We start from the raw sequence: 23,631 nt of genomic DNA on the forward strand, positions 1-23,631 counted from the left end.
GAAGCAGCACGGCAATCCATGGTGTGGCGGCACACAAGCTCTCCTCTGAAGGAAAAGGTCGGAGCCACACACTCAGCTGGTAAAATCGTGGCGACGGTCTCCTGTGAAGGGGCTATTCTGTTTGATGTCCTCCCCTCATTTGTCCAACGATAAACTCTAAAGTGTATGGTGCTACCTTCAAGGAATTGAAGACTTGACTTCAGCGCCTTCGTCGCCACGAAAATTCAAACGACCTTCTCCTTTTTCATGAAAACCCAAGGCCTCATACACGTCTGCGCGCCCGAGAGAAGCTCACAAAACTTCATTGGCCTGTTGTTCCTCCTCCAATCTGCAGCCCGGACCTCGCGTCTTTCTACTTCCTTCTGTTTGGCCCAATGAATAACGCACGTTGGTGTTAGCAGTACGAGTACGATGGGGAGGTTATTGAGGTAGCAAGACGTCGGCTCTGACGTCAGGCGCTGACGTCAAGCACTAGAATGGTACCATGCAAGATTAAAGGCCCTCCCATTAAGGCGGCGTACAGCCGTCGCATTGATTGGAGAGTTTGTTGAAAAATATGGTTATGTAGCCAAAAGAAATAGGGTTATGTAGCAAGAACTTTGGAGAGTAATATGATGTACTGGAGTCTTGAATAAAACCAACATGCTTTCAGAATAGAAAGTGTTGCATTACTTTTTTAATGACCCTTGTACAAATGCTTGTTTGTGTGTCCGTTCCCGCCGACTGCTTGGGGTTTCGAGTTAATTCATGAAACTTTCGTTGTCTCGGTCGGTCCTGAGAAGGCTGTGTTGGGAAATGTAGCTGAGGAGATGCCATAAAAATTCCCGTCAGTCGAGCAACAGCTAGCCGTCAGGCCGAAAAAAACATCCACAAACATGGGCAGCCATGTGCCGGCTGAAATTGTAAGTGGAGACGGGCCAAACTATGTTCAATGGTTCAAATGGTTCTGAGCACTATGTTACTTAACTTCTAAGGTCATCAGTCCCCTAGAACTTAGAACTACCTAAACCTATCTAGCCCGAGGCAGGATTCGAACCTGTGACCGTAGCGGTAACGCGGTTCCAGACAGTAGCGCCTAAACCCGCTCGGCCACTCCGGCCGGCCCAGACTACGTTATTTTGAAACGATAATATAATGTAACATTTGAAAAATCTAATACAGAATTGGTGCTGTCAGTTTGTTGAGTCATCAATATTCCGATTGGTTTGATGTGACCTACCATGAATTCCTCTCGTGTGCCTATCTCTTCGTAGCAAGTGCGCCCTATGTTCTCAGTTATCTGTTGAATGTACAGTCCGCACTGGTAGTGTGTTTAACAAAAGAAAACGTGGTGCATAGTAGGTTGTATGTAGACGAACTTTATTTAAATCGTGCTACTCGTCATTTTCAAGCTCTTTTAAAACCCACGTGGAAGAGTATTATACAGTCTGCATACCTCTCCACACATCGCCATGTTAAGTAGCACATTGTACAATTCACTTTAACATACCACCTTACTGTGCAAAATTCCCACTTACTTGTGTAATATTCCGTTTTACATGTCATAACTGTCAAATTATTTCTCACTACACGTTAAAAGTAGGCATTATATTCCATCCTTAACATTGTAAATGGCTGTACATTAATGCGACAACTGTAAACATCGGATTGGGGAACTGTTCTAAGTGCTACAACTTGACAACTAACTGCAGGTACTAAGATGTAGACACACACGACACTCAATTGTGGGTACACCTTATTGGACAAATGAGCGTCTTTTATACTCACAGTTCTTTGCGTTTTTGTTACCAACTATCCTCCCTACCCATTTTAACGGAATACAAGTCAAACAAACAGGCACATGTTTATGTGAGTCGATTTTCCGCTAAGAGAGGATTCTCGTGGTTCTTCAGTAACAATATAATCTTTTGAAAAATATTATGAAAATTGTTGTTCTACTTTTTTATGGATTACTCTTATATATGTATATACATATATATATATATATATATATATATATATATATATATATATATATATACACAGGACTCATATATATATATATATATATATATATATATACAGGGTGGTCCATTGATCGTGACTGGGCCAAATATCTCACGAAATAAGCGTCAAACGAAAAAACTACAAACAACGAAACTTGTCTAGCTTGAAGGGGGAAACCTGATGGCGCTATGGTTGGCCCGCTAGATAGCGCTGCCATAGGTAAAACGGATATCAACTGCGTTTTGAAAATAGGAGCCCCCATTTTTTATTACATGTTCGTGTAGTACGTAAAGAAAAATGAATGTTTTAGTTGAACCACTTTTTTCGCTTTGTGATAGATGGCACTGTAATAGTCACAAACATGTGGCTCACAATTTTAGACGAACAGTTGGTAACAGGGACGTTTTTTAAATTAAAATACAGAGCGTAGGTACGTTTGAACATTTTATTTCGGTTGTTCCAATGTGATACATGTAACTTTGTGACCTTATTATTTCTGAGAACGCATGCTGTTAGAGCGTGATTACCTCTAAACACCACATTAATGTAATAAATGCTCAAAATGATGTCCGTCAACCTCAATGCATTTGGCAATACGTGTAACCACATTCCTCTCAACAGCGAATAGTCCGCCTTCCGTAATGTTCGCACCTGCATTGACAATGCGCTGACGCATGTTGTCAGGCATTGTCGGTGCATCACGTTAGCAAATATCCTTCAAATTTCCCCACAGAAAGATCCGGTGACGTCAGATCCGGTGAACGTGCGGGCCATGGTATGTTGCTTCGACGACCAATCCACCTGTCATGAGCTATGTGCCGGACATTCATCATGTTTGAAGTACATCGCCACTCTGTCATGCAGTGAAACATCTTGTAGTGACATCGGTAGAACATTACGTGGGAAATCAGCATACATTGCACCATTGCCATTGCCATCGGTAAAATGGGGGCCAATTATCCTTCGTCCCATAATGCCGCACCATACATTAACCCGCCAAGATCGCTGATGTTCCACTTGTCGCAGCCACCGTGGATTTTCCGTTGCCCAGTAGCGCATATTATGCCGGCTTACGTTACCATTGTTGGAGAATGACGCTTCATCGCTAAATAGAACGCGTGCACAAAATCTGACATCGTCCCGTAATTTCTCTTGCACCCTGTGGAAGAACTGTACACGACGTTCAAAGTCGTCGCCATGCAATTCCGGGCGCATAGAAATATGGTACGGGTGCAATCGATGTTGATGTAGCATTCTCATCACCGACGTTTTTGAGATTCCCGATTCTCGCGCAATTTGTCTGCTACTGATGTGCGGATAAGTCGCGACAGCAGCTAAAAAATATATATTTTCTACAGTTGCCTCACACACAAAACTTTTCGTAGGTCACCATAAGATAAAACCAAGAGGGGATCTAATATGGCAAACAAGCTGGGTGTGAAACAGGACCTCTCTTTAAGGGAACACCGAATTCAGATGTCTTCAAAGTGAGCTGGGAATTCAACTTGATGATAGTACTTTCATATACGGATAGGAGGAGGGATTGTAACCATCGTTCCTGAATTTTCTTTTTCGGCAAAATAGGCTCCATTATGATTCATCTGACTAGTTTCTGCCAAGATCCTTTCACACTATCCACTTAGATTATTTATGTAGTTGTCGCCTACGTGGAGATCTAAATGGAGAATGGTACGACCACTTTGGCACCACAAAATTATGTTGCTGTGGGAGTTCATCGCCTTTCACTGGTTAGTAAGTGAAAACTTCTCCTGTAGTAGGTGTTACGTACACGATCTTCGCTCAAATCGTGTGATTACCTAATTTCGACGACTTATAATTTTCAAGCACCTTAAAACCAATGTAGAAAAGTATCACATTGTCTACAAACATCTCCACACAACGTCCTATATAAGTAACACATTACGCAAGTCACACTACCATACCACCTTACCGTGCAAAATTCCTATTTACGTGTGTAATATTTGGTATTACATGTCACAACTGTCAAATTATTTTTCACTGCAAGTAAAAAGTAGACTTTATATTCTATCTTTCTCTGCCTCGTGATGACTGGGTGTTGTGTGATGTCCTTAGGTTAGTTAGGTTTAAGTAGTTCTAAGTTCTAGGGGACTGATGACTATAGATGTAAGTCCCATAGTGCTCAGAGCCATTTGAACCATTTTATATTCCATCATTACATTGTTAATAGATCCACCTTAACGTGACAACTTTAAACATCATATTGGGAACTTCGCTGTAAGTACTACCGTTTGACAACTAACAGTAGTGATATGCTCTTGTCAAAGATACACATACATCTAAATACTGTAGCATTATCGATAGCAAATGTCAGAGGCACATTACATACACAGGGTGAACTTCAATAAAATGGAAGAACTGCAAGGACAGATTCCTGAGTGTAAATGGATGAAAAAGGTCCCTTTAACACGCTTCCAGATATGGACGGTTCGCGTGCAATGACAAAAAATCGCCCTGGAACACTGCACAGAGATCCACCCCATCCATGTCGCAACAGTAGTTCAAAGTGGCCAGCACTGGATGCGGTTGTTATGCGAGATACACATAATCGTGCTTTGGCTTAGAGCATGTTAGCGGGATACTTGCCTGGTGCTTGTCTTAGGGATCGTTCCAATACCCTGTGGAACCCGATCCTCGAGATCTGGTGTAGGCACAGTACGGCGCCTCCCTGCACGATCGTCTGTCTGAAAGGACCTACGATCCCACAAAGGCCCAAAAAGGCGTTCAAATGTTGTGTGATCTGGTTGGTGTACGTTTGCGTCTGTTTGGCCGTACACAAACAGGGTATCGGCTTGTTCTCTATATGAATACCGGACCATTCTGCTGCTTACAGTAATCTGCTCAACTACGCAGCCTTCAACACACAACGAACACACGGCACGTTCAGAAACTGTCATTCGTTAGCGCCATCTATCATGGCAGTTGTGCATTTTCGGGCACGTGTTCACAGGATCTGTTTTTCTCCCTTTCTAGTCAGGAATTCACCCCTGCAGTTTGTCGGTTTTATTAACGTTCACACTATTTATTCTAAGAAAACATCGACAAGCTTTAGACACAGGTTCCTAAGATCAAAATAAGAAAAACATCAACTAGACAAGGGCTCTAAAGTGGACACTTTAAGAGATTCGAGCACTTGTTCAGAAGAAGAGACGTGTTTCAGCAAGCGAAGAAGAACAATGATCACCCTGTATTGCTGACTTGCTGCACTTAATTAATGTGTCCTGTATCAAACTATCAGCGACTAATTAAGGCCATAAAAGCAGACATAAAATATTTTATTGTGTTAGTTAATAATGATATATGAAACACAATGATCTACAAACATCACATAATATTGGAAAATGAACAGTCCATTAATAGCTGGTGAATCAGACTTAACGAATGCCTTTGTCGTAGGTCATCAGTGTCTGATGGATACGCATAGACATAAAGAAACCAACAAATATCTCACAAAATAAGCGTCAAACGAAAAAACTGCAAAGAACGAAACTTGTCTAGCTTGAAGAGGGAAACCACATGGCGCTACGGTTGACCTGGTAGATGGCGCTGCCATAGGTCAAACGGATATCAAATCCGTTTTTTTAAATAGGAACCCCCATTTTTTATTACATATTCGTGTAGTACGTAAAGAAATATGAATGTTGTAGTTGGACCACTTTTTTCGCTTTGTGATACATGGCGCTGCAATAGTCACAAACGTATAAGTGCGTGGTATCACGTAACATTCCGCCAGTGCGGACGGTATTTGCTTCGTGATACGTTACCAGTGTTAAAATGGACCGTTTACCAATTGCGGAAAAGGTCAATATCGTGTTGATGTATGGTTCTTGTGATCAAAATGCCCTACGGGCGTGTGCTACGTATGCTGCTCGGTATCCTGGACGACATCATCCAAGTGTCCGGACCGTTTGCCGGATAGTTACATTATTTAAGGACACAGGAAGTGTTCAGCCACATGTGAAACGTCAACTACGACCTGCTAGAAATGATGATGCTCAATTAGGTGTTTTAGCTGCTGTCGCGGCTTATCCGCACATCAGTAGCAGACAAATTGCGCGAGAATCGGGAATCTCAAAAACGTCGGTGATGAGAATGCTACATCAACATCGATTGCACCCGTACCATATTTCTATGCACCAAGAATTGCATGGCGACGACTTTGAACGTCGTGTACAGTTCTTCCACTGGGTGCAAAAGAAATTACGGGACGATGTCAGATTTTGTGCACGCGTTCTATTTAGCGATGAAGCGTCATTCACCAACAATGGTAACGTAAGCCGGCATAATATTCACTACTGGTCAACGGAAAATCCACGATGGCTGCGACAAGTGGAACATCAGCGACCTTGGCGGGTTAATGAATGGTGCGGCATTATGGACCTCAGGCTTCCGCTTCACTACCTTCTCTAGTTTCAGCTCTTGACAAAGACTGAATTGCCATTCCTCCACAGACATTCAGACACCGGTCGCCAGCAGAGTTCAAGTCGCCATAAAGGCGAAGAGTGGACCATTTCATTTTAAGGTCCAGTGTCCGGATATTAGCTTGTGGGACTAGCATTTCAGGACGAAAGGATACTGCAGAAAATTTGTTCAGCTGCAGCCGAGATGGTTGCTTCCAGAATAAATATTTCACTTTTCATCGTAGTGTGTGCTGATTTGAAACTTTCTGGGAAATTAAAACTGTCTGCCAGATTAGTATGCAGGAATACAGAAGTCATGTGAAGTCTGGAAGATAGAGGAGAGACTAGCAAAAGTTAAGCTGTGAGGACGAGTCGCTAGTCGTGCCCGGCTAATCCAGTTCCCAGTTGATAGAGCATTTTCCCGTGGAAGACAAAGCTTCCGAGTCTCAATGGGGCACATACGTTTTTCTGTCGTCAAGTTCAAATCATTGCACACTCCCCTGCAGATAGATTCATTATGGAAACACTAGAGTGTCACAGTACTTTAAGCAGGAATGTTCTTCCTGCATCAATGTTCGCGAGGACGACGCGTTTAACAAGTATTGTGTACGTAATATTTTTGTCGAAGTTTTTCAGACAAAGAAAATCATTAGCAACAGCTATTACGTATTTCATTGCCATCATTAGTAGACTAACGGTAATGTAGATTTCTTTGCAATTTTTCGTAATAACACACGACTCAGTCGTTTAATGACCAGTGTTCCCTGTATAAAAATAATTGATCTTCTCCATCATTCTTGTATAATACTTACGCCAGCAAACTTACGCATGGATGTTGTGACGCTTTTACTAGTACAATGTAGCTGCTTTAGAAGCACTGATAAATTTCATACATTACTATAATATTAATCACGTGTCAATATTGAGGTATCAAGAGTAATTCCAAATAACCATAAGAAAACGAACACACATTAGAAACGCTAGCAAATAATAAAAATCATGGTTTTATTAACTCCTTCTAAACTACAGGGCTATTACAAATGATTGAAGCGATTTCATAAATTCACTGTAGCTCCATTCATTGACATATGGTCACGACACACTACAGATACGTAGAAAAACTCATGAAGTTTTGTTCGGCTGAAGCCGCACTTCAGGTTTCTGCCGCCAGAGCGCTCGAGATCGTAGTGAGACAAAATGGCGACAGGAGCCGAGAAAGCATATGTCGTGCTTGAAATGCACTCACATCAGTCAGTCATAACAGTGCAACGACACTTCAGGACGAATTTCAACAAAGATCCACCAACTGCTAACTCCATTCGGCGATGGCATGCGCAGTTTAAAGCTTCTGGATGCCTCTGTAAGGGGAAATCAACGGGTCGGCCTGCAGTGAGCGAAGAAACGGTTGAACGCGTGCGGCCAAGTTTCACGCGTAGCCCGCGGAAGTCGACGAATAAAGCAAGCAGGGAGCTAAACGTACCACAGCCGACGGTTTGGAAAATCTTACGGAAAAGGCTAAAGCAGAAGCCTTACCGTTTACAATTGCTACAATCCCTGACACCCGATGGCAAAGTCAAACGCTTTGAATTTTCGGCGCGGTTACAACAGCTCATGGAAGAGGATGCGTTCAGTGCGAAACTTGTTTTCAGTGATGAAGCAACATTTTTTCTTAATGGTGAAGTGAACAGACACAATGTGCGAATCTGGGTGGTATAGAATCCTCATGCATTCGTGCAGCAAATTCGCAATTCACCAAAAGTTAACGTGTTTTGTGCAATCTCACGGTTTAAACTTTATGGCCCCTTTTTCTTCTGCGAAAAAAACGTTACAGGACACGTGTATCTGGACATGCTGGAAAATTGGCTCATGCCACAACTGGAGACCGACAGCGCCGACTTCATCTTTCAACAGGATGGTGCTCCACCGCACTTCCATCATGATGTTCGGCATTTCTTAAACAGGAGATTGGAAAACAGATGGATCGGTCGTGGTGGAGATCATGATCAGCAATTCATGTCATGGCCTCCACGCTCTCCCGACTGAACCCCATGCGATTTCTTTCTGTGGGGTTATGTGAAAGATTCAGTGTTTAAACCTCCTCTACCAAGAAACGCGCCAGAACTGCGAGCTCGCATCAACGATGCTTTCGAACTCATTGATGGGGACATGCTGCGCCCAGTGTGGGAGGAACTTGATTATCGGCTTGATGTCTGCCGAATCACTGAAGGGGCACATATCGAACATTTGTGAATGCCTAAAAAAACTTTTTGAGTTTTTATATGTGTGTGCAAAGCATTGTGAAAATATCTCAAATAATAAAGTTATTGTAGAGCTGTGAAATCGCTTCCATCATTTGTAATAACCCTGTACATTAATCTTGTGACTGGTGCAGTCGGTAACTTAAGAAAACAGAAATTAATTAATGGTGGATTAAATAATCTCGTGCCATTAGCCAAATAACAGCATCATCTCGTCGAGATTTTTGTACAATTATTTTATTTTTCTTTTCATCCCACCACAATGTGGCGTTCAGAACGATCGTAGAAACGATTCGTCGTGATAATTCTCTTCAAGCACTGTGTTTGGATATGCGGAAGCCACGGCTCCTCCGCTTTGGTGTGGTATGGTGTGGTGTGTGTCAGAAGAGGAGGACGAGTGAGCAAGTGGTGCGTTGTGGTGCAGTTCCAGGCGGCGCTGCTGCAGCGCTGGAACCTGCCGCACTTCATGTGCGCCTTCTGCCCCTTCGTGCAGGTGCTCAGCGTCAACGTCAGCATCTTCACGCTCACCGCCATCGCCGTGGATCGTCACCGGGCCATCCTCAACCCACTCAGGTGAGTCATCGAATTGTGCATTTAGTTTCTGTAGTCCATCATATAGATATGGAAGCAAAATTATGGCTGGTGAATATTTCTTAGAATGTGGATACCAATAACTGTCTTCTACGTCTGTTGGCATCTTTATTCTACATACCTTGCTTTCTTTATCATAATGCGTTTACCCCAATAAGATACACTGGTTTCTGGCACAGCCCTCTAATCGGCGCAGCACATATGACTATGTGGTCTTTCACACATGCTGGTTGATTCAGTAGCCCATACCTATGGGTTTTATGCAGCCCGCAACACCTTCAGAAACCACGCGCATGATTTTCATAGTCTCTCGTTCGCTACATCCAAACTATTAGCCCTACAGAAATGAACAGGGCATTTGCAACAAATTTTATGTAGTTACATTCTGCACTGGAATATACTTTCGCTGGAAGCCACGGTTTTCAAGTTATTCAAGAAAACGAGTTTCAAGGTCACTTTTGTAGGCTTTTTTTTCGAATAATACGAAAATTACGGCCTCTAGTGAAAATCTATTCCATCACAAAATTTAACTACGTAACATTTACTACAAAAAGGTCCAGTCCATTTTTCCAATAGTTTGCACGTAGCGAGGGAGAGAACATGAAAATTTTGCATATGGTATCCGAAGCCGTTGGGATTACGTAAAACGTATAGGTAGGGGCAGCTGAATCACCTTGTGTGTTCATTTAGCCTGAAAAAGGAGCGCTTACTTTTGGAAAGACCTACTTGCGGATTTAAGCCTATCTATCCAACGGAGAAAAGAGCACTTGCTTGAGGAACTATATTGCTCTTTTTTACTGTCTTTCGATGCTGCCATGCTGTGAAATATCTCATCTGGTGCTACTGAGCGTCAAAGGGGGAGAATTGGTGCCAAACGTGAAACATGTGCAGAGCAGAGGAAGTCTGTCATATTCGTCCAGATTTGGAAAGCTTGGCGTTCAGAATTTACTTTCCTTAAATGATCATTTCGTAGGTAATTAGAAATTTACGAACTTTTCTGGCCACTGATACAGAAATGCGTAACCTAATATAAAAAAAGGGAGGAAGGTTTATCTGTTTAGCAAGAGTAATAGAAGGCAGATTTCAGACTACCTAACAGATCAAAACGAAAATTTCTGTTCCGACACTGACAATGTTGAGTGTTTATGGAAAAAGTTCAAGGCAATCGTAAAATGCGCTTTAGACAGGTACGTGCCGAGTAAAACTGTGAGGGACGGGAAAAACCCACCGTGGTACAACAACAAAGTTAGGAAACGACTGCGAAAGCAAAGAGAGCTTCACTCCAAGTTTAAACGCAGCCAAAACCTCTCAGACAAACAGAAGCTAAACGATGTCAAAGTTAGCGTAAGGAGGGCTATGCGTGAAGCGTTCATTGAATTCGAAAGTAAAATTCTATGTACCGACTTGACAGAAAATCCTAGGAAGTTCTGGTCTTACGTTAAATCAGTAAGTGGCTCGAAACAGCATATCCAGACACTACGGGATGATGATGGCATTGAAACAGAGGATGACACGCGTAAAGCTGAAATACTGAACACCTTTTTCCAAAGCTGTTTCACAGAGGAAGACCGCACTGCAGTTCCTTCTCTAAATCCTCGAACAAACGAAAAAATGGCTGACATCGAAATAAGTGTCCAAGGAATAGAAAAGCAACTGGAATCACTCAATAGAGGAAAGTCCACTGGACCTGACGGGATACCAATTCGATTCTACACAGAGTACGCGAAAGAACTTGCCCCCCTTCTAACAGCCGTGTACCGCAAGTCTCTAGAGGAACGGAGGGTTCCAAATGATTAGAAAAGAGCACAGATAGTCCCAGTCTTCAAGAAGGGTCGTCGAGCAGATGCGCAAAACTATAGACCTATATCTCTGACGTCGATCTCTTGTAGAATTTTAGAACATGTTTTTTGCTCGCGTATCATGTCATTTCTGGAAACCCAGAATCTACTATGAAGGAATCAACATGGATTCCGGAAACAGCGATCGTGTGAGACCCAACTCGCTTTATTTGTTCATGAGACCCACAAAATATTAGATACAGGCTCCCAGGTAGATGCTATTTTTCTTGACTTCCGGAAGGCGTTCGATACAGTTCCGCACTGTCGCCTGATAAACAAAGTAAGAGCCTACGGAATATCAGACCAGCTGTGTGGCTGGATTGAAGAGTTTTTAGCAAACAGAACACAGCATTTTGTTATCAATGGAGAGACGTCTACAGACGTTAAAGTAACCTCTGGCGTGCCACAGGGGAATGTTATGGGACCATTGCTTTTCACAATATATATAAGTGACCTAGTAGATAGTGTCGGAAGTTCCATGCGGCTTTTCGCGGATGATGCTGTAGTATACAGAGAAGTTGCAGCATTAGAAAATTGTAGCGAAATGCAGGAAGATCTGCAGCGGATAGGCACTTGGTGCAGGGAGTGGCAACTGACCCTTAACATAGACAAATGTAATGTATTGCGAATACATAGAAAGAAGGATCCTTTATTGTATGATTATATGATAGCGGAACAAACACTGGTAGCAGTTACTTCTGTAAAATATCTGGGAGTAAGCGTGCGGAACGATTTGAAGTGGAATGATCATATAAAATTAATTGTTGGTAAGGCGGGTACCAGGTTGAGATTCATTGGGAGAGTGCTTAGAAAATGTAGTCCATCAACAAAGGAGGTGGCTTACAAAACACTAGTTCGACCTATACTTGAGTATTGCTCATCAGTGTGGGATCCGTACCAGATCGGTCTCACGGAGGAGATAGAGAAGATCCAAAGAAGAGCGGCGCGTTTCGTCACAGGGTTATTTGGTAACCGTGATAGCGTTACGGAGATGTTTAATAAACTCAAGTGGCAGACTCTGCAAGAGAGGCGCTGTGCATCGCGGTGTAGCTTGCTCGCCAGGTTTCGAGAGGGTGCGTTTCTAGGTGAGGTATCGAATATATTGCTTCCCCCTACTTATACCTCCCGAGGAGATCACGAATGTAAAATTAGAGAGATTAGAGCGCGCACGGAGGCTTTCAGACAGTCGTTCTTCCCGCGAACCATACGCGACTGGAACAGGAAAGGGAGGTAATGACAGTGGCACGTAAAGTGCCCTCCGCCACACACCGTTGGGTGGCTTGCGGAGTATCAATGTAGATGTAGATGTAGATGTAGAATTAGTGAATAGCATCAAAGTGTTTCAAAATGGTTCAAATGGCTCTGAGCACTATGGGACTTAATTTCTGAGGTCATCAGTCCCCTAGAACTCAGAACTACTTAAACCTAACTATCCTACCAGTCCACGTAATCCGCACAGTCCCTCTATAGCACCTCATCTCAAAATCTTCGATTCTTGTTTTCTCATTTTCTCATAGTCCGTGATCCACTGTGATACAATGCCGTGTTACAAACGTACATTCTCAGAAATTGCTTCCTCAAATTGAAGCTTATGACGATAGCAGACTTTCTTAAGTTCATATCATTCGTTGTCACCAATTTAGATATTAAGTTGTCCGCTAATAAAATTTCTATTACTGTGCGATTTACTCTCTCTCCTTATTCTGTACTCATTAAAGTATACAGTCCATTCAACAGAACTTGTAATTCTTCTTCATTTACTGAGGATGAGCAAGCGATCAGCGAATCTTATCATTTATATACGTTCACCCTGAATTTTAATGCCGGTATTGAAAGTTTCTTTTATTTCCGTTATTGCTGCGTCTAACGTTAGGGGCGAAAGACTGTCCCCCTATCTTGCGGAATTTTTAATTCGCGAACGTTGTTCTTGGTCTTGCTTTTATATAATTTCCTCTTAATTCTTCTACGTACTGAGTATTACCTATCTTTCCCTATAGCCTATTGTTAGTCATCTCAGCATTTCTAACGTATTGCACCATTACGTTCACTTTTTTCCCCCCAATGATTTTGGAACTCCTGAACGAATGTAATCCAATCCAGTTGCCTTATTGCATCGCAAGTTCTCTAAATTGTGAATATGGTACAAAATCCGCCATGTTTTCCTTGTCTAATTAAGTCACTATCATGTGATGAGACAAGTGTTTCAAGACTTTCTTCGTGTTTTTATTTGCAGTTCTCTTTTTTGTGATTTTGTGATAATCCTCTACACTCGTTTCATTACTTTCTGGTGCTGGTGCTAACGGCCTTGCTCTTATGCGTCCACCAGACCTGATAATAATCATCATCCCCATCGCAGACGCCTTCAGTCTGCTGTTTCCAGCCTTTCGCTCTCTCCTCTGCGTTTAACTTTGAAAATACACTAGTACTATTTTCCGATTGTTTCACATTTTCCTGCAGTCATTTCGCCTAGGCCTCCTTCTCTTCCTATTTAATTCATTCTTAAGTTACTTAATTTCTCGTCTGTTCCTATTATCACATTTCCTTATTTTTCGATCAACGGAAATATTTCTTCTTTTTTTTTTAAGATGCAACATGAAGTCACGTAGGAGAATTGTGACAATTGTGCAACAAATTTTTTACAACTAGTGACACTGTTGATTAGGTCGCTAGAAAGTTTTACTTGGTGTTCGATAATTCACGTTTATTGGTTTGTTTCGAGATTAACTCATCTTCAGAAAATCTAAGGAAGGTGAAATTCTTCATATACACAACACCGTACTGCACATGATGAATTCCACTTTTCTCCTTAGATGTTCTAATGATTAGACGATCTCGATACGCACCTATAAACGTGAATTGCTGAACACCAAGTGAAAAAATTTTCCTAACGATCTACCCAGCAGTGTTACAATTTTTACGAAATTTATCCTGTTACCAAGTTTTCTTCGCTGTTGCCTTCCATGGACCTATGTTTGTCCGTCCAGCATCTATGATTGCCCTTCGTAGCGATGTATATTCCACTTCAAGTGAAATACTTATTGTGGTATTCATTGTAGCATTACTTACATCCCGAGAGAACTTCGAATGCATCTCATCACTTCACTGTACTTCAGTACCTTACTACCAGAAGTGTCTACGTTTGCCCTTCCTGACGATTGTCTTAAACGTCTGTATACTCTTCATCAATACCAAATATTGATCCGAGTCTCTATCTGCTTTCGAGTAAGCCTTGCAAACCAATGTCTGATTTAGAAATCTCTGTCTGACCACGATGTAACCCAGCTGGAATTTTCCCGTATCTCCGGGCCTTTTCCAAGTATATGACCTGATCTTGAGATATTTTAACAGTGTCATCGGTGGTACTAAATGAAATCAATTGGGGGACATTTTTAGATTTTCACCTCCCTCATTCATACTGCCAAGCCTATATCCTCCTGTAAGTCTGCCTTCTGTTTCTTCTCCTGCTATCCATGTATACCTGAACTTGGCGATCGTTTGCTTTTGATTCTGATGAGACCAACTGTATCACTAATCTACTCACAGGAAAGAAGTCTCTGCCCTACTTTCCTGTTCATAACACAGCCTGCCTCCATTACACCACTTTCTGCTGCTATTGGTGTTACCTTATATTCATCTCACCACGAATCCTGATGGAATGTAATCCATCTCTGTTGCCTTAATGCATCGCAAGTTTTCTAAATTATGAATATAATAGAACATCCGCCATGTTTTCCCTGTCTAATTAAGTCACTATCATGTGATGAGACAAGTCTTTTAGGACTTCCTTTGTGTTTTTATTCGCAGTTCTCTTTTTTACCTCTTTTTTTGGACCTTTAGATGTCCATTTTCTGATTTTAATCTTCCCTATCACGGTCAGACTTCTGCCATTCCTAAAATGTTACCTTTTCTTTTGTTATTCATCTTTTTCGCTTGGGTACCTCCCTCTTGCCAGTCCCTCCTCGGAGAAGAGGGACTTTTGCCGATGGAGAGATTTTTCAACTAAAGGGCATATGCCATACAGATACACATAACATGTCTTTAGTGGAATGGTTTCCATTGTCTTCTCACCTGATGCCGTTGATGATTATATATTCTTCAGCTTTTAGGGCCAACTGCCAACTGCAAGGTCACGAAGGTGGCCCGAAGATCTGTCCAATCCTCCCTCATTAGCAAGGTAGTTCACAGAACGAGACTGACTCCTTGTACTGGAAGTCTTCGGCTACCATTTCTGATGAATTTTCTTCAAAATTCAAACTAAATTCGAACCCACGACTCTGAATGTTTTAATTAATAGTCCAGTACGCTTATTCCGCAGCTCGCTTCCAGCGCAAGCGGTCCCGGGTTCGATTCCCGGCGGGGTCAGGGATTTTCCCTGCCTCGAGATGACTGGGTGTTGTTGTGTTGTCTTCATCATCATCATTCATCCCCATTACGGTTGGAGGAAGGCAATGGCAAACCACCTCCGCGAGGACCATGCCTAGTCGGCGATGCAGGTCTCCCGCATCGTTCCCTACGCTCGGAGTATGGGACCTCATCATCATCATCATCATCATCAAAGACGCTTCCCCCAAACCACAGGTCAGCTGGAAGTTAAGTACTTTGAAGATATGGCGAGAGTGAGTCCCGAATGCGCTACTAGGTATGAAGTGTGGCACATGTGTAGATTCGATATCTGAGTAGTGAATTACGGAATGATGTGCAACGAATATTGAAGCACATCACGTGTTAACTGTATTTAACGACTCGTGATAAATGCTGCGACATCCATTGGTTTTTGTGTCAACGGTTCTTCTTCAGTATTGCAATATCAATGTTTAGACAGGCATAAATCGGCACATAGGACTAGTACAAGAGTTTTCCGACAGCGGACGCCACGTCGCGTCGTCTCCGTAGTCAGATAACCATCGATTTGAATTCTGGGCCTACAAAATTCACTTATAGCAGGACTGTCAGCAGATGAATGCACCGCATAGGCTTCTGCACCATATCAACCACACCCTATCCAGTGTTTTCTTATGTGTTACGGATGATAGTGTACCTACGAATACTTAGCAGTTAACACAACTCATTGATAAGGTTTCTGCAGCACGATATCGAAGACGCATTTTGAGGCGGTGGTCTGCGATCCCAGCTGTGTGCCTTTGAAACGGACACCCTACTTCGTTTCCTGATCGTGCCTAAAGCATCAGATTCACTTACTACCAAGGTTTTGATTCGACCACACCACCACAGGGGAGTAGATCCGACTTGATGATGGATTAAGGACAGAAGGGGGTAGCACAGGTCTGTTGAGGAAATAGTCGACGACAGACTAAACAGGCATAATGACAGCAGCATTACCACTTTGAGTACACCGGTTCTCGTCAGATCACCGAGATTAAACTGCTCGGACGTGGTCAGTGCTTGAATGGGTGACATCTGCCTTCTCTCGTCATCATCCAAAACAAACATGACACTGCACTGCACACGCACCCATTACAGATTCGCTTACAACTCTACACTTCTCACTAGAGAGGTGAAATTGCGTGTGAAGGGAACGGAAAGCCTTGACTAACACGCAGGTGAATCTGCTTTTCGGTGTCTCTCATGCAACCATGCCATACGACTTTGCTTTTCGCAGGTATAATTTCAAAAGACCACAAGTGCAGAAATAACGTAACTTAATACAACGTAAAAAGCCGCTTAAATCAGTAATGAATTTGTCTGGATGCAAGACAGTAATTACAGGACCATGACACAACTCTTGATCAGCCAATTAAACTGCATAATGGGTAGAGAAAAATTAGAAGAGAAAGAAATAAAATACTTGAGTGAGGGCGAGCGACAGAGATCGGTCAGAGAGATACCGTCCGATGACGGCACGCGGCAGTAGGACGAGGTAGATTGTCGTAGCAGTGGTATGGAAGCGTCTATGGTCCAGGTGCGGTCATAATTATGAGTGACCATCGCAACTTCTGATGGCCGGATTGTCGGAACTAACGGGCAACAAAACCATGTATCGATTCTCCGACTAACCAGTATTGTTAGATCGCCCTATTGGTGTCTGTAGCACCCAGCACATAAGCCGTAGGATCATGTGGTCTGGAGGCTGTACCAGCCACAGTAACGTCTAGACTGCAGAAGAAATGGAGTCGGAGTGAGACAGAGCTCATGCTGTGGGACTCATTTAATACCTCGTGCTTCGGGGAAACCAACCGACTAAGCGGAAGTCTCTATTTTTGGTATCCAACTGTGCTCTCCTGCAGACAGATGTGCTGGTAGTGTCTTTCTCTCACGGTCAGGATTGTTTCGCTGGCGCCCTTCTGGTGGATAAGTGTGCGGAAGGACAGTTACAACTAGGCACAAAGAGCTGTCTTCCAACAGTAAATGCCGTCATAGGGAAAATTGCCAACTTCTCGTTATTAATAATCACGACCTGCGTAATTTACGGGCAATAGTTCTGCACTGTGACACGATCACTGTCTGTTTAGTACCTCTCGTCTGTCCTCGCAAATAAAATAAAATCACAAATAAATTATAGTTCATATTAAACCCATACCCATACATCCAAATGGCTCAAATGGCTCAAATGGCTCTGAGCACTATGGGACTCAACTGCTGTGGTCATCAGTCCCCTAGTACTTAGAACTAATTAAACCTAACTAACCTAAGGACATCACACACATCCATGCCCGAGGCAGGATTCGAACCTCCGACTGTAGCAGCAGCACGGCTCCGGACTGGAGCGCCTAGAACCGCACGGCCACCGCGGCCGGCCCCATACATCCACATAAATTATGAAAATGTATGTATCTATGTATGTTTCTCGTCTCCTCCTAAACCAATAGACCGATATAAATCACAATTGAGACACATATCATTTTCTTTCTGGAAAGAATTGCTATGGGGGTAACAACCATTCATCTATCAAAGGGCGGGAGTGAGGGTGAGAAAGCAATGCTGCCCACGATGCGAGAATACCCGTACTTCAGTTATCCAGTACTTTAGAATAAGACCAGACTCGCCAAAAACTTTGCAAATAATTTCGAACCCTTACGAAACTTTTTCTCGCTGAAGACTCCCACAAAATGATGAAAGAAAAAAAGTTTATCGCTTACAACATTTTCGCTGTTCCTGCAGTAAAACTACCGCATGAAGAATGACGTTTTAAATGATCTTTACGCACATATAACACTGGATGTACCATTAAAATTATACCGTTACCCAGTAAATAGATCAGGGGATATGACGTCATAAATTCGCTAGACATACATGTGTACAAATACGCGTGAAGTATGTTAAATATGTGCGAAATACACTGATCAGCCAGAACATCATGACAACCTACCTAAAAGTCGGTATGTCCACTTCTGGCACGGATAACAGCTGCGACGCGTCGTGGCATGGAATCAGTGAGGCCTTGGTAGGTCGCTGGAGGGAGTTGGAACCACAACTGCACACGAATTTGCCTAACTCCCGCAAATTCCGGGTAGAAGGGCGATGAGCTCTTAAGTCAAGTTCAAGCACTCCCGGATGTCTTTAATTATATTCAGGTCTGTCTAGTTGGGGGGGCCAACAAATAAACTGGAACTCGCCACTATGTTCCATGAACCACTCCATCACACTCGTGGCCTTGTGACACCGCGCATTATTTTGTTCAAAAATACCACTGCGAAACAAGATCGTCATGAAGGGGTGTACGTGGTCTGCAACCAGTGAAGGGACTCCTTCGCCCTCATAGTGCCTTGCACGAGCTCCACTGGATCCATGGATGCCCACCTGAATATACTGCAGAGCGTAACGAAGCCGGCGCCAGCTTCACCCCGTTCCACAGTACAGGTGCGAAGGAACTGTTCACCCGGAAGACGACAGATTCATGCCAACCCATCGGCATGATGAACAAGGTATCGGGATTCATCAGACCATGCAACGTTCTGCCACTGCGCCAACGTCTACTGCTATAATCACATGCCCCATTTAGTCGTAGTTGCCTATGTAATAGTGTTAACATTGGCACACGTGCATGGGTCGTTGGATGCGGAGGCCCATCGTTAGGAGTGTTCGGTGTGCTACTGCTTCAAACACACTTGCACTCTGCCCAACATTAAATACTGATATTAGTTTTTTCACAGTTCGCCGCCTATCCTGTTTTACCAGTCTGCCCAGCCCACCTCGTCCAACATCTGTGATGAGGGATGGACATTGTTTCACCTCAGTGACCAACACAATCTGCCATTGGCTAAACTCAGATAGATCGCGCATCTTTCCTATTCTACACACAAACACCACTCTCACTGCTACTACATGCACCGTGAGTGTGCCTGACTAGCAGTCATTCCTCGATGTGTGATGTAGCTATCACCTGCTACAGTTTATATCGGTAGTAGGTTGGTGATCATAAAGTTCTGGCTGATCAGTGTGTACATGAAATATGCATGTACGAGCAATACCATACGGAAAGAGGTAATCCTAAGCCCCTTGAAAGATTTCAATGAAATTTGTTTGATATATTGGTACACATATTAGTTTGGATAGAAATACTGTAAGAGCAAGAACTATCAGCCTGTTATGAGGGTGAGTTGATAACGCAGATAGAGAAGTGAGAACGAGAATAAGGACAGAAGGAAAGAGGAGACAGGCACAGTAAGTGGAGATAGGGGACGTAGAAATGCACGGAGAGAGGACAGATGAGGATAAGGAGACAGAAAGGAGGAAATGAACAGAGACAGGGGGGAGGAAAGGAGAGGGAAAGGGATGGAGGAGGAAGAGATGAAGACGGAATGGGAGGAAGAAATGGGCAGAGAAAGGGAAGAGGAGGAGATGAAAAGAGTGAGAGAAGAGGAGGAGATGGACACAGAAAGGAAAGAAGAGGAGGTGGACGGAGAGAGTGAGAGCAGAGGATGGACAGAGAGAGAGGGTGGAGGAGGTGCACAGAGAGAGATGGTGGTGAAAATTTACAGAGGGGAGAAGGTGTGGAGGTGATAGATAGGGATAGGGATGATAGACAGAGAGGAAGGATTGGTGGATAAAGAGGAGGAGGATGGATGGATAGAGGGGGGGAAGAGATGGACAGAGAGAGGGGTAAGAAGGTGGTGGACAGAGAGATGGGGAAGTACAAGATGGACAAAGAGAGCGGGAAGAACGAGATGGACAGACAGAGCAGGAAGGAGGAAATGAATGAAGAGAGGAGGGAGGAGGAGATGGAATAATAGGAAACTGGATTAAGTAAATACAAATCACTGGGTTTCTCAGTTAATAATTTATAACCAAATGTGTTTGTGATCTTAAAGGCTATAATTGCCCAAAACAGGATGTGGCCACAGTAGCTTGCCTTTCTTGTAGGAGACACAGCATCAGAACACGATAAAGAATCTAAATTAAAGATTTTTGTGCTCGGAAAACTTCAGTCAGGTTTCAGTAGGTAGTAGATAACATGAAATTATATTTAACAATATGAAATGAAATCGACCAACTGGAACCGTAATTAAAGATTTTTGTGCTCGGAAAACTTCAGTCTGGTTTCAGTAGGTAGTAGATAACACGAAATTATATTTAACAATATGTAATGAAATCGACCAACTGGAACCGTAATTAAGAAGTTTCGAGCGCCCAGAGCATATTTTTATGTGAGAAGTGACTGCTCTGCCAAAAGCAAACACGCTCATGTGCCAATGCAAGGTATTTTTAGGTGAAGGCAGCAGTAGCATTAAGTGCCACGTGGCAGTGGCAGCTAATGAGGTTTCTACCGTTCGCTGCTCGTGAAAGCCTGGACGGCTTTCGGGGTCGTCCTGTGCTCCTTCAGCCTGAAGATCTCGAAATTGCTACCCCGGCGAATATGTTTGTTTACGAGCTCGACTTTATCGCTGCAGGGGTTCGTGAAATCGTCTGATCCCGCGTACTTCTCGTCTGCTTCTGAGTTCTGTCGAGTAGGTAACGGTATCCCGTTGTTTGTGGGAGGGGCTGCTAGAATTATTTGTTCGCCTCGTGGCGAATCAGTTATAGAATGGTAGTTAAAATTGTACCAGGAAACTGCTCAGTTCCGAAGGAAACCAATTACTTTTAAATTGTGTATGTTAACTCGACACGAACTACAATAGCATATGGCGAGCAGAAACTATTCGCTGCTGAGGTTTTTTCCAGGTGAGCTGATGTGAAGGTAGTATTCTAACTAGGCCTCATTTTATTGCTTTTCTTACTCATCGTGAAATTCGGTATAAATTAAATGCCAATAACCAGGGTTCAAAATGTACACTATTAAAGCGAGTCTTTTTATATGTAGTATGAAGAGGGACATTATTCTACGTTATTTCGATAGTTAGGCCCCATGGGCTCTTGTATCTCGTTACAGTACAATAGTGTAGTTACTTACTTGGTTTGTACCCCAGTTATCTACGTTACTATGAAAATACCATAATAGCCGTGAAAAAAGCGGTAATACACTGTGTGATCAAAAGTATTCGGACAGCCCCAAAAACACACTTTTTTTATATTAGGTGCGTTATGCTGCCACCTACTGCCAGGTACTCCATAACAGCGACGTAGTGAGAGAGCAGAATGGGGCTCATCGCGGAACTCTCGAACTTCTAATGTGGTCAGGTGATTGGGTGTCACTTGCGTCACACGTCTGTACGCGATATTTCCACACTCCTAAACATCCGTAGGTCCACTGTTTCCGATATGATACTGAAGTGGAAACGTGAAGGGGCACGTACAGCACAAAAGCGTACAGGCTGACCTCGTATGTTGACTGACAGAGACTGCCGACAGTTGAAGAGGATCGTAATGTGTAATAGGCAGACATCTATCCAGATCATCACACAGGAATTCCAAACAGTATCAGAACAGTTAGGCGGAAGGTGAGAAAACTTACATTTCATGGTCGAGAAGCTACTCATAAGCCACACATCACGCCGTTAAATGCCAAACGACGCCTTGCTGGGTATAAGAAGCGTTAACATTGGGCGACTGAACAGTGGAAAAACGTTGTGTGGAGTGACGAATCACGGTACACAATGAGACGATCCAATGGCATGGTGTGGGTATGGCGAATGCCCTGTGAACATCGTCTGTCAGCGTGTGTAGAGCCAATAGTAAAATTCAGAGGCGGTGGTGTTATGGTGTGGTATTGTTTTTCATGATAGGGGGTTGCACTCCTTGTTGTTTTGCGTATCACTATCACGGAACAGGTCTACATTGATGTTTTAAGCACCTTCTTGCTTCCCAGCGGTGAAAAGCAGTTCTGGGATGGCGATTGCATCATTCAACAAGATCGAGTACCTGTTCATAATTCACGGCCTGTGGCGGTGTGGTTACACGACAATAACATCCCTGTAATGGACTGTCCTGCAGAATCCTATAGAACACCTTTGGGATGTTTTGGAACGCCGACTTCTTGCCAGGTCTCACCGACCGACATCGATACCTCTCCTCAGTGCTGCACTCAGTGAAGAATGGGCTGCCATTCCCCAATAAACCTTCCAGCACCTGATAGAACGTATGACTGCGAGAGTACACGCTGTCATCAAAGCTAATATTGGGTCAACATCACACTGAATTCAATGGAAGACGCCACGAACTTGTCATTTTCAGCCAGTTGTCCAGATACTTCTGATTATGTAGTGTATGTGATCATCAAAATGTACAGTGTAGAACGCCGAGTACTGGAACAATCTTCACATACAATAGCACTGTGAGCGGTTGTCTTTGTTTAGCATAACGTCGTTCAGAGAACCCCTACACGAAGAGCCGATCTGTCAACTCTTCATACTGCTGTATATCACTGTGTATGTCAAGACGACAGTGTCAACCGTAAGTAACATTTGTGAATTGAACAAATTTGTTTCCAAAGGGGGCGCACAATGCATACAGCCGACATTTACACTCTTAATGTATATAAATTCAGATAAAAGATATAATGGTTAATGGGGGTAAGAAATTAAACGAATTGTGACTACTCGCTAACTATGCACTGGAGACCACACCACACTTATACCAAAGTACTCAGAAAGCATCGTCAAACAGGCGCTGACAGTTTTTACTTGGTCTTTCCTTTCGCCCTGTTAGAGGAGTAGAACTACCGCGGCCTACCCTATGCTACAGTAAGTAATTGTGGAGTAGGGTAGATTTCCTAGCAGCTTTCGTTCGTTAACATCGTACCCGCAGTACTTATGTGTTAGGTGTGTTGCATACATCTCGGGCGTTCTCATAACGTTCGCTTTCTTTACATACGCGAACACTGTCTTCCTCCTAGTTACTAGAAGCGGTGAACCGTCGAAAAATGGCGAGAGGATATATAAAAGACCACATAATCTACGAAAATTTTTATTGTGCAGAGTTATCCTCCAGTCTACTATGCAAAATTGAAATTGTCCTGTTTTATTCAGTTTTTAATTGTAACTTGCTGATTTGTAGTGCGAAACGGAGGTATGTTGTAGTAACTTATAGAAAGCAAGAGATCATTGTTGTTGTTGTGGTCTTCAGTCCTGAGACTGGTTTGATGCAGCTCTCCTTGCCACTCTATCCTGTGCACGCTTCTTCATC

At 43.1% G+C, this 23,631-nt stretch overlaps 1 protein-coding gene across 3 annotated transcripts in view; it reads left to right on the forward strand.

Annotated features, from left to right (window-relative positions):
* LOC126418442 (prolactin-releasing peptide receptor-like) overlaps positions 1-23,631 on the forward strand; it is a 981,871-nt gene that overhangs the window by 607,820 nt on the left and 350,420 nt on the right. For all 3 annotated transcript variants that reach the window (XM_050085202.1, XM_050085205.1, XM_050085203.1), the window contains one exon: positions 9,108-9,256. In XM_050085202.1, the coding sequence (XP_049941159.1) occupies positions 9,108-9,256 (149 nt within the window). The remainder of the gene's footprint in view (positions 1-9,107; positions 9,257-23,631) is intronic.

The sequence above is a fragment of the Schistocerca serialis genome, chromosome 9 (genome assembly GCF_023864345.2).
Source record: "Schistocerca serialis cubense isolate TAMUIC-IGC-003099 chromosome 9, iqSchSeri2.2, whole genome shotgun sequence".
Lineage (NCBI taxonomy): Eukaryota > Metazoa > Arthropoda > Insecta > Orthoptera > Acrididae > Schistocerca > Schistocerca serialis.